The sequence below is a fragment of the Danio rerio genome, chromosome 7, assembly GCF_049306965.1.
Source record: "Danio rerio strain Tuebingen ecotype United States chromosome 7, GRCz12tu, whole genome shotgun sequence".
Classification (NCBI taxonomy): Eukaryota; Metazoa; Chordata; class Actinopteri; order Cypriniformes; family Danionidae; genus Danio; species Danio rerio.
Genome location: NC_133182.1, coordinates 76,904,402 through 76,916,676, shown reverse-complemented (window position 1 = coordinate 76,916,676; position 12,275 = coordinate 76,904,402). Strand labels below are relative to the sequence as shown.

The 12,275-nt window shown below is 35.8% G+C and overlaps 2 protein-coding genes across 12 annotated transcripts in view; one reads left to right on the top strand and one right to left on the bottom strand.

Annotated features, from left to right (window-relative positions):
- Positions 1-545: 545 nt before the first annotated feature.
- sod3a (superoxide dismutase 3, extracellular a) lies at positions 546-4,022 on the bottom strand. Its single transcript, NM_001099236.1, is given in 2 exon segments — positions 546-1,566; positions 3,922-4,022. A coding segment is annotated over 1 exon segment (642 nt). The 5' UTR covers positions 1,552-1,566; positions 3,922-4,022; the 3' UTR covers positions 546-909.
- A 4,503-nt stretch (positions 4,023-8,525) lies between these two features.
- dhx15 (DEAH (Asp-Glu-Ala-His) box helicase 15) overlaps positions 8,526-12,275 on the top strand; it is a 53,046-nt gene continuing 49,296 nt past the window's right edge. For 7 of the 11 annotated variants that reach the window (XR_012382297.1, XR_012382292.1, XR_012382295.1 and 4 more), the window contains exons 1-2: positions 8,696-8,857; positions 11,578-11,938. Coding sequence is in view for 2 of the 11 variants with exons in the window: in NM_001115141.1 (NP_001108613.1) it covers positions 8,790-8,857; positions 11,578-11,938 (429 nt within the window). In the remaining 9 variants the exon portion in view is untranslated. Of the gene's footprint in view, positions 8,672-8,694; positions 8,858-11,577; positions 11,939-12,275 lie in introns of those variants that run through there. The other 4 variants (XR_012382298.1, XR_012382296.1, XM_068222161.2 and 1 more) reach the window with 2 other exon arrangements.

The following is a 12,275-nucleotide window of genomic DNA, read 5'->3' as shown; positions in this document are numbered from 1 at the left end:
CATCCTCTTTCAATACTAAATCTAAACATGATAATCCACAAGGCACCTTAGTTTTGAGATAACCACCTTGCAGAAGAGTAGCACTCATGCTTTGGGTCTTGGCATTTTTATCATCAGCATTAATGTTTGACACTTCACTCAGAGAGCCATAACTGCTAACACTAGCTCTGAGATTAGTAAGCAGGTTTGTAGTAAATTGCTTAAAATAAAGCGAAAGAACATGTCTGGTGAAAATGTGCATCTTAATTTAAATAAGTTACTCCACATGTACTAATTTGCAACTAATAAGATTTATCTAAATTAATAAAAGCAATGCTCCTTCTGCTTAAACAAGAACTTGACATTACTTGATCGATTTGAATAAATATAGACTCAAAATTAAAGATATTCAATTAACTTTGCTTAATTAGTTTAGGGTTGTTGGGTTATATATCAATTAAAATTGACTTGATATTTGTGCAAATTGTTATGAGGGTTTTTTTGTAGGCTTTGTTCCTAATTGTGCTGTTTTGGTGACTGTCGCTTTAAATGCAAATGAGATTGTGTTTTTTTTTATGAGGGCGGAGCTACAAATTCCTGTGTGACTGTCAGCATAGTGGCAGATTCACAAGCAAGACTAAAGTCCTATGTTAATGAGGGATGGTCACCTGTGGGCGGAGCATTCCCCCTCTGATGACACGTACAAACGGAGAATGTCAATCAAAGTGTTTCTGCAGACTGTTTACATCAAGTGTGATTACAAAACATAGTCTCAATCAATGTTAACTATTAGAAGGTGGTTATATTCACACACTAGTGTGTTTAAACCCCTTATAAAAGTGATTTTTGCATAATAGGTCCCCTTTAAAGAGTGATCATCTTCTTTCAAAACTAAATCTAAACATGATAATCCACAATCCACCTCGACGCTCATCTCTTACTCTCTTCCTCCTCCACGTGTTCAGTTTTCTGCCACAGATGAGGCTTGGTGATGCCAATAACACATCCAGCGATTCTCCTCCCGGCATTCCCACTGCGTTTACTCTCCTCATCTGCTCCCATTCCCAGATCGTCCTCCTTCTCATGCACCACCACCGCACGCCCCAGCACGGACTGACCTCCAAACAGCTTGACCTCTGGGAGCTTCAGAAACCGCCGGATAAGTCCTTGTTTTGGCATGAAGTTGCCCATATCTCCGGGATGATTAGGATGCGGGACGTCCTGCGGGTTATAATGTGGCCCGGCGGTGACGCAGCCCTGACTGAGGTCTCCGTATTGATGAATATGGATGGCACGCACTTGATTATCAGTTTCAGGAAATCCACGCAGGTTTATTTTGACTTCTGCAGTCCCGTTGGGGAAAACCTGCCTGAAGAGGACTTGGCCGAAGATCTCAGGCTGGCCGGCGGGTAAATTTGGGATGGGAGAGACTTCACATGTTGCGTAGATTGTGTTGTTAAACTCAAACACTTCTGGTTTTGGAGCTTCGATGAGATGAAAATCTGAACTGTCTGAAAAATCTCCTCTTTGTATGTGAAGCGCCAGTAATATGACAGAGATGAGTTTCTTCATGTTGCACTTTAAAGCCTACAATGAGATGGTTAAGAATATAAAATATTGTTTTTGATAGATTTAACAACTGTATTGAGTACACATAATGCAATTTTTCCTTTATCTGTTTTGCATTTGACAAAGGTCAGTACTTTCTTCTGGAAAAACTCATTAATTAAATTGTATTTAAAATTAATCTCTCCGTAAATAAAATAAAAACAATAAAAAACAGAAGAGTGTTTTAATGTTGATTGTGCTCTTGTAGAATTTAAATCGTTTAAAAAGGCATAAAAAATATGAATGAAAGTCTATATAACTTTCAAGTTTACATAAGTCTATGCAAACTTTTAAAAAAAAGTATGCTGTTTTACATTTGTGAGTTGAATCAAATGAACCTTTCTGGTCATCTGAACCCACATCAATCAAACTGACTCAAAATAGTAAGTTAAACTTCATAACTTAAAAATATTAGTTGATCGGTTACATTATACTAAAGCAAAGTTGCATAAGATTTTTCCCTCCATATCACCATTATGTGACAGGTGCAAAGTGACAGAAGACACAACTTCCCATGCTTTCTGGTTCTGCCCTTTGTTATATACATTCTGGTCAAACATATTCGATTGGTACTCTAAAGCTTATGTCAAATCTTTACCACCTGATGCAGAACTTGCTATTTTTGAATATTCACAATCACAACACAATTCTCATCTCCCACATGGCCTCCAGCAGTCTTTGTCTTTAGGTATGATTGTGGATAAAAGGCTTTAGCTTCGACATTGGAAGTCATCTTCACCTCCTACATTTCAAATGTGGATTGCAGATATGACTTCGGTAATACAGATTGAAAGACTGAGATTTTTGAGGACTCATACTATTGAAAATTTTTTTAGTGTTTGGGGTTTATTTCTAAACTATCTAGATGAGCAAACCAGCCACTCAACCTCTGACGATACTTCAGAGACTTAATTTACTTATTTTACATATTTAATTATTTAATTTTACTTCTTTATTCTATTTTCTGTTGTCACTTGCTAAACTGTGATGTCATTGTTATTTGTTCATTGAGTCATTGTATGGGATTTGTCCGAGACAGTGCCTAGTGTGGTGTGTGTTTGTGTATGTGTGTATATATGTATGTGTGTCTTTGTGGTTGTTCTTGAAAAATCCAATAAAATACAATTATTAAAAAAAAAAAAAAAAGTATTAGTTGAAGCATATAAACATTTGCTGTCAAGACTTTTTGACGTCTAGGCAATTTTATTGCAGTATATGAAATAAAAAGGCCACATAAGGGAACTTAAAGAGGAACACGCACTGCTTTAACAAATGAACCATTACATTTAAAGACAATGTATCTTAAATAAACTGAATCACAACTGGGCGGTCGCCTTACAGCAAGAAGGTCGCTGGTTCGAGCCTCGGCAGGGTCAGTTGACGTTTCTGTGTGGAGTTTGCATGTCCTTCCCGCGTTGGCGTGGGTTTCCTCCGGGTGCTCCGGTTTCCCCCACAGTCCAAAGATATGTTGTATAGGTGAGTTGGGTAGGCTAAATTGGCTTTAGTGTGTGGATGAGAGTGTATGGGTGTTTCCCAGTACTAGGTTGCAGCTGGAAGGGCATCCGCTGAATAAAATCTAGCAATTCGTAACTTTTTGATTTAGTGGCTGATTCGTATGAATTCGTAAAATCAAATTTGTACAATTTAGTATGATTTGCTCATCACCCAATGATGGTTGGGTATAGGGGTGGGGTTGGGTTGGGTGCGACGCCTCCTTTTTAAAATCGTACACTTTCGTACGACTAAACGCATACGAATTCGTACAAATTAGCCATTTAACTGTCAAAACGTAAAATACTTAAGTTTTCTCGTGAGATCAGGCTGGTAAAACATATACTGGTTAAGTTGCCGGTTCATTCCGCTGTGGCCACCTTTGATTAACAAAGGGACTAAGCCAAAAAGAAAATGAATGTTACAACTGCATCATCGCATTGTGCGTGTGAAATTATAAAACATTTTTTTCAGCTCAGTTTAACCATATTTCCTTCTAAAGCAGCTCTTAACTCTTAATGAGTAAATTTATTTTAAATGTAAAAAACATTATTTCATTGTGTTTTGCAATTGCTATTTACCATTAAACAGTTCAATCTATTTCCTTCTGTTTAAAGTCTATCATTTAGATGTAAAATTAAAGACACAATATTTAGCTCTGCATATAATGCTATCATATAGCATTCCAGCGGTGCTAAATCCTGACAGCAAAAATGTTTTTAAAGGAATTCTACATAAAAAATAACCCCCCACCAAAAATACACAAATTGCAGGATATTCTGCAAGCATTACTGCACCATACAGAAATATCCAAACATGTCAAAAGCAGCGAAGGTACATTACCTTATAGCTGAAATGTTGTCCTGAAACAGGCTGAATAATTCAGTCACAAGATCACAGCAAAGCTTAATCCGTCTGAACTCGGAGAATGTACTTTGGTAAATAAACTTTGTATTATTGATTGGCTGCTTTTCTGATTACTCATGCTGAACTTACAACACCACTACTAGTAATGATTATTTACCTTTATATAATTAAATCCAGGAGCCTCAGTGTTTTAATAATAATAAGACAAATAATGTGATGCTAGTGCCAAAATATTGGTTCATTTAAACATTTATTTATTACATGATTTACATATTTTTCCTCCCCATTTATTTACGATTATGAATTGCATCATGGGACTTTTATCTCTGCTCTGTCAACTAAGTGGCTTTTATTGACATTTTAGTTTTAAACAATATATTCTATATGAAATAATATACAGTTGAAGTCAGAATTATCCCCCCCGCCCGAAATATTAGCCCCCCTGTTTATTTTTTCCCCCAATTTCTGTTTAATAGAGAGAAAAAAATTCAACACATTTCTAAACATAATAGCTCATCTCTAATAATTGATTTATTTTATCTTTGTCATGATGACAGTACATAAATTTGACGATATTTTTGATACACTTCTATACAGCTTAAAGTGACATTTAAAGGCTTAACTAGGTTAGGTAGGCAGGTTAGGGTAATAGGGTATATGCCGAGCTAGTGCTGTTCCCATGCTGATACACTTCCGGTGACCTGTTATTGTGAACTTTTCCATTTTATACGGTTCCTTATACAGCATTGATGTTGTAATGTCATTAAAATACATTCAGTTAAATAAACTGTAGCATTTATTTAGTTGGTCAAGCGTAAAACGAGACAAAAAGCTGTTTACTCGCACGCGCCCGTCAGAATCGGCAGGCTAACGCAGAAGCTCCATTGAATATACTGGGGTAAAATAAATGCTCATATTATAAAGATATGGCGGGGGAAATGTCATTTAATGCAGTGCTTCTTGCACAATCTGAGACCCACTTTAAATTGGATATCACTCAGCTAGTGGAGATCGCTGATTTTTAAAGAAAACAGACCTTAAATGCACCGGATTTTGCATTGGCATTCAATTCGTCGGAAGCGCTTAACCCAGGTTACTGGCAAATTAAAAGTCCTATTAGCATGCTTCGGCATATACCCCATTGGGCAAGTTATTGTATAATGATGGTTTGTTCTGTAGACTATCGAAAAATATATATAGCTTAAAGGGGCTAATAATCTTGACCTTAAAATGGTGTTTAAAAATTAAAAACTGCTTTTATTCTAGCCGAAATAAAACAAATAAGACTTTCTCCAGAAGAAAAAATATTATCAGATATACTGTGAAAATTTCCTTGCTCTGTTAAACATCATTTGGGAAATATTTAAAATAATAATAATAATAATTCAAAGGGGGGCTAATAATTCTGACTTCAACTGCATATAGAAAAAAAGTTGCATACCAGGTTTTGGTTTTGTAATTTACAACACAAATACAGACAATAAATCACTTCAAACTATTAAAAAGAGTCAATAAAAGTCCCTTTTTTAAACTTTTCATCGCCAACATTTGTTGACGAAAAGATCAAGGACCCAAAATGCTATTTAAAAGCATAAATAAATACAAAAACCTGCTAATTTATATGTATATTTTACAGTAGTAGTTTAAAATCCACGCTATCATCAATTCTAATATAAATATCTAACAGTTCTTCTCTTTCAAGAAGCCATTGCTACATCCCGACAAGCCTATATGTCACATGCAATTGGTCCGTTATTTAATTGTCTGTGAAAGCGGAAGTAAAAATGGCCAGTGTTTCAGATTTATACGCAGAGCTGTGTAAAGTCTTGTTAACGCTAACTTTGTTTTTCCCATCACCATCAATTCCCGGCCACGAGCAATGATCCAGTTGCTATTATGTAGCTTGTTAGCCATGCCTCGGCTGTGTAATTACGTGTGTCGACGGCGATGATTGTCTTCTGCACTGGCTGATTCATTGCAGTAAATGATCACGATGTGAAAATACAAGAACTATCAGAGATTTGCAAGAGCTCAGTATGTCCTGAGACGCAAATTCCCCAGTGTGTGAACTATACATTGATTATGGGGGCTGCGGCTGGAAGGGCATCCGCTGCATAAAAACGTGCTGGATAAGTTGGCGATTCATACCTCTGTGGCGACCTTGTATTAATAAAAGCTCTAAGCCGAAAAAAAATGAATGAATAGTAAATGAATGAATGAATGAATGATGATGCTTTTTCGGTAGTATACATATGCACCAGTCAATCAATTTTATGAATGTATATTACATGTTATTAATGTTGAATTGCATTCATTCATTTTCATTATCCAGCATATGTTTTACACAGCGGACACCCTTCCTGCTGCAATCCAGTAGTGGGAAACTATTTAACTGACATCTAATGTATTACTAAAATAGATGTTTTCAGTGTTTAGTGACTAATTTAGAGATTACTGTAGGTCAAACTATTCAAATTATGTGTCTAAATTTTCTTTTTTCAGGCTACATACAGATCTAAACACTTATTTTACAAGAAACATGTTTTGTGAGTACTTAAGATGTCAATCAGTGCTCTAGAACTGACAGATTCTGACTGTTGAATTATATTTTTCCTACCATTGATTGGTGCAATTGAATGCATCACTATAAACTGGGGGTCAAATGTATATTTCTATAATACATTATGTTATTTTTAATTATTAATATTTAAGAAAGGTTATATTGAAGAAAACTATTTTTACTTTTATTAAAGGGCTGATATTAAATGAGTTTCAGCTCAAAATACCACACATATAATGTTTTATAACTCTCTGAAACTGACCCATTTAGGCTTTGATCCTATTCGTGGTGTTTTGGTGACTGTCACTTTAAATTCAAATGAGATTGTGCTCTTTTCAAAAGAGGGCGGAGCCACGTATGCCTGTGTGTCAGCATAGTGTAGTGGCAGATTCAAAAACATGACTAACGTTAATTCTGTGAAAACTGATATCTATATTGATTCTATGCATATTTGACAACTTTAAAACGTCACACACACACACACACACACACACACACACACACACACACATATATATATATATATATATATATATATATATATATATATATATATATATATACATATATACACACACACACACACACACACACACACACACACACACACACACACACACACACATATATATATATATATATATATATATATATATATATATATATATATATATATATATATATATATATTTATATATATGTGTGTATATATATACATATATACATACACACACACACACACACACACACACAGTGCTCAAAAATATTTTTGAATAGGAAGCTTTAAAATATTACATTTATGCATATACATTAGATTAGTCAGTACTGAAGCCAAATCTGGAGCTAATCTAACAAAAATAAGTTAGGATAACGGCACAAAATTAGCACACCCAAATTGGTATGTTTGGAAAATATATTAAATAAGAAAATTAGATCTAAAAATTTGGAAATTTAATTAGAGCAAAATAAGAAACAAAAATGTTATAAAATTGTATTGAAATTTTGTAGTTTGCAATGTATTGTTTTTTGTTGTTGTTGTTTTTGAAGATGTTCGGTGACTATATTACTATTTAATAAACATATCTGTTTGATAAATCTGTTTTGTTCAAATGCAATAAAATATATTACCTATATTCATGGTGACTCAGTGGTTAGCACTGTCGACTCACAGCAAGAAGGCCGTTGGTTTAAGTCCCGGCTGGGTCACTTGGCATTTCTGTGTGGAGTTTGCATGTTTTCACCGTGTTGGCGTGGGTTTCCTGCGGGTGCTCCGGTTACTCCCACAGTCTAAACACATGCGCAATGTGGAATTGAACTAAATTGGCTTTGTTTATAGATGTTTTTTTCAAGACTGGGTTGCTGCTGGAAGGGCATCCGCTGCGTAAAACATATGCCCCCTGCTAAAAAAATCCAGCTTAAACCAGCCTAGGCTGGTTGGCTGGTTTTAGCTGGTCAACCAGGCTGGTTTTAGAGGGGTTTTGGCCACTTCCAGGCTGGTTTCCAGCCATTTCCAGCCTGGTCTTAGCTGGTCAGGCTGGAAAATGACCAGCTAAATCCAGCTAAAACCAGCTTGACCAGCCTGGTTTAAGCTGGACATAGCTGGTTTTGGCTGGGCTCCCAGCCTGCTAGGCTGGTCAAGCTGGTTTTAGCTAGATTTAGCTGGTCATTTTCCAGCCTGACCAGCTAAGACCAGGCTGGAAATGGCTGGAAACCAGCCTGGAAATGGCCAAAACCCCTCTAAAACCAGCCTGGTTGTCCAGCTAAAACCAGTCAACCAGCCTAGGCTGGTTTAAGCTGGATTTTTCAGCAGGGAGAATAAGTTGGCGGTTCATTCCGCTGTTGCGACCCCTGATTAATAAAGGGACTAAGCCGAAGGAAAATAAATGAATAAAAAAGAAAAAAGTACACAATTTCTGCTCTGCCCCTTGCGGTGAATGTGGGAACTGCAGTAATGTCTGCGAGGGGGGGCGGGCGCTTTTATTGGCGCTAGATTATATTCTCCTCCATTCAGAGCATCCACAACATTCATTATTCAGTATTCCTCTCTTGCGTTTCAGTCGAAAGTAGACTGAGGACTTAAAATAGATAATATGAACGCACACAGAGCTTTCTGCTACAGTGTTCATCCATACTGAACTTGAAATAATAAATAATAATAATGATGAGGTAAGTGCTTCCGGTCGCCATCTTGTCTTTTAGCGGTGTATGAGAGAGAGAAAGCAACGGCTGCGTTGAAGTAACCGAGCAAACTCTTCTTTTACCGCATTAATCTGTATAATACGAGATGTCAAAACGACATCGGTTGGATTTAGGTGATGAATATTCGTCGAGCAAGAAGAGGTCGTCTGACGGGTATGTTGATGAGTGTTTTTAACTGAGGAGGGAAAGAGCGGCTAGGCTAACCTAGCATGCTAACACTCCTCTGCTAGTGTTATTTTAATGCACAATGACATTGCTTCTAATAAATTGTGTATATAAGGTTATAACACACAATTGCTATCCAATATGATGGTTATATGAGTAAGAAACGCGTTATTTTGCAAATAATCGCCCGGCTTTTTGTGAATGACGCCGCTAACACGTGCAGTCTGCGTCGGCTCGCGTGCACAACGGCGTTTTGACGTAACGTTACAGCACACACTATTCACACTTGCATTTAAACTATATCACTTACTAGTTTTGGTTTGCTTTGTGTAAAACATTTGCTTTATGATGCGTGTATGTGTTGTAAACAAGGCCTTCGGGTAAACACTAACGTTAAGTAAACGTTAGCTGGTGCTGTGTTGTGAAGGGGAAATATGTGCTGCTTAATTGTGACCTGAATGGTGTCAGAATGTGCCACAACTTGACTCTTAAGTTTGTTTTTAAGAGAAACTATATAGTAAATGCAAACTAGAATTAGTTTTATGGATGTGAGATTGTTGTAGTGCTATAAATGTTATGATTGTTTTGGCTGCTCAAGCGCGGCCTACTGTGTTTCTCTTTTATTTACAGATTTCTTCAGATTTTAGTGTTTTGTCTTTCCATTATCTAAAAAAAACTGTCAAAAAAGAGGGAAAATATTACATTCAGAATAAGATTTTAACATTGCATGCTTTGCAACATGCGAAAATGGTCTCTTACAAATATATAATCATCTTTAAGTCAGCATACATTTGGTTTGCATGCAAAATCAAACAAGTAAATTATTGTTTCAAAGACATATCAGGCAAGTTTACCCGCGTACTGTTAAAACAAGATTGAGGTAAAGTTGGTTTTATTTTCTTGCATTCCTTTATTTAACATTCCCTATATTATTTACTACGCTAAGTTGAATATAGGGTCTGAAATCACATGTAAATAAGACTTGAAAACAACATTAGCACTATTTAATTGACTGAACAATGTTGTATTTTGATATTCATTGGCTGCTAATATGATTACACTATTTAGAGTTTGCAAATAACACTTTTCTGAAATGATATTACTAAGGAGAAAGTCTGAATGTGCGAATGTAAAACCAACTTCACCTCAATTAAAACATGAACTATATGGTCTTCTTGAATTAAATTTGATTCATTTCAATCTGAGTTTATATTTATGTTTCTAAAGTAAAACTGGTTAATGAACATTAGATAGTCGCCAAAAATATGGAGAAAAAGCATCACTTGTTGCTTGGATTAAAAAAAAAAAAGAAAGTGTGTTAAGTTCTGATGTTTGGAAATAGATCTGATATAAACTGTGCGCTGTATTTTAAAATGGACAAAGCAATGAATCCGAATCTGAATGAGCTGTATTGTCGGGTATGTTTACACACACATAGGAGGAATTTGTTTTCACAGTGCAACAGAATGACAATGACAGAACGAAAACACGGATAATAATTATAAAAAAAGAAGTAAATGGAGAATAAAAAAATTACAATTTGACAAATGTATGAACAAGATATTACTACATACAATATTGTTTGTAGGGCTGCACAACATTGAAAAAAATCTGATATTGCGATATTTTATTTTCTGAGAAAAATATTGCGATATGAATACAATTTCACAGGATAGTTTGAATAGCACTATTTGACGTCTAGCAGTATTCAGGTAAAAAAATTGATTAATAGCAATGCAATTTTTTTTTACTTTTTAGTTTTTAGTCCAAATATCAAAACACTCTTAAAGCAAGTGAAATATTTAGTTTCCACCATCAGAAAAAATAAAACCATGCAAAATTATCAGCCAGCGGGGCAAGTGAAATAATCTTGTTATTGCCTTGAAATGAAGACATTTGGACTAGAAACAAGTTTAAAATTCTAGGTCAAACAGTTTTTGCATAAATTATATAAATTCCATGTAAACACAGTTATTAAATACAATTCTATAGCTTCTGGTCAGCTATAATACAGACTTAACATTGCTTATCTTTGCGACGTGACTATTGCGGATGTGACCTTGCGATATGGATGCTAAACGTTATATTGTGCAGGCCCTAATCCATATAATGTGCAAATTGAAATGGTGATTGCATGTTAAATAATGAAGGTTTTGGGGTTCCTGCAGGTCCTAAAATATTTACTTTTCCATAATTTAAGGCCTAAAGGGGCTTTAAAACAAAGCTGAATGTCTTAAATTGTTGGTGCATTCAGTATTTTATTGCCGCACCAAAATGAAATCTGCTGATTCACACTAAACGAGTGTAGGAACCTAAAATGTAATACATGAAATAAACAAATAATGTTTTTTTTTAAACTTTAATCTAAGGTTTACAATGCAAATCCAAATAGAACCACATGTTTGGTAATCTAAGTAAGTCTCTCAAATAATATATCCGCTAAAATATTGCTTTAAAAGCTGTGTTGTACATAAATCATACAGACATTTGCATATTAGTTAATAAATATTGCTGAATTTAATATAAAAACGTGATAAAGAGATATTTACACATTTAATTAAGTAAATAAATAGACTCAATGATTGGCTAAAAAAAAGCAGCAGATTTCTGTGAGCTCAGATTTTGTGTGCTCATGAGGAAACTTAAATTATCAAACCAAATGCATTTGATGATTAAGCTTAAGGGATGCATTATTTTTTCCCCATCAGGAAGGACCGTGACAGAGATCGGGATGAGCGATCAAAGGATCGAGATCGTGACCGGGACCGTGAGCGCGATCGTGACAGAGACCGAGACCGCGATCGCGACCGAGAGAGAGACAGCAAGTCGTCGAGTGCGGCGCTCAGCTCCAGCGTGTCTGGAAGCGGAATCCTTCCTCTGAAGCAGGCCAGCATGCATCAGCAGATCAACCCCTTCACCAACCTGCCTCACACGCCACGCTACTACGAGATCCTCAAGAAGAGGCTGCAGTTGCCCGTCTGGGAGTATAAAGAGCGCTTTAATGACATCCTGAACCGCCATCAGAGCTTTGTGCTCGTAGGAGAGACCGGCTCTGGAAAGACCACACAGGTTAGACTGCATAGAATTTTCCATATACCTTTGCAGTGTCATTTTTACATTTACATAACCATAAACGCTGTTTATTTCACTTTTATCTTTGCTTTATTGCATTTATTTATGCTTTTTATTTGTTTAGTTCCACAATCATGAGATAAAATTTGTAATTTTTACTGTTGGTCATCAGTTGACAGCATTAACACTTTAGATAGGCCTGTGCAAACTAGTTTTGGGCTTTTTTTATAGCATTTTATGGAGTAAAACGGCTGATTATAGTGTGTGTGTGTGTGTGTGTGTGTGTGTGTCCATGAATAGACTTACTAGGTTACTATGGTTACTATGTTCTGAG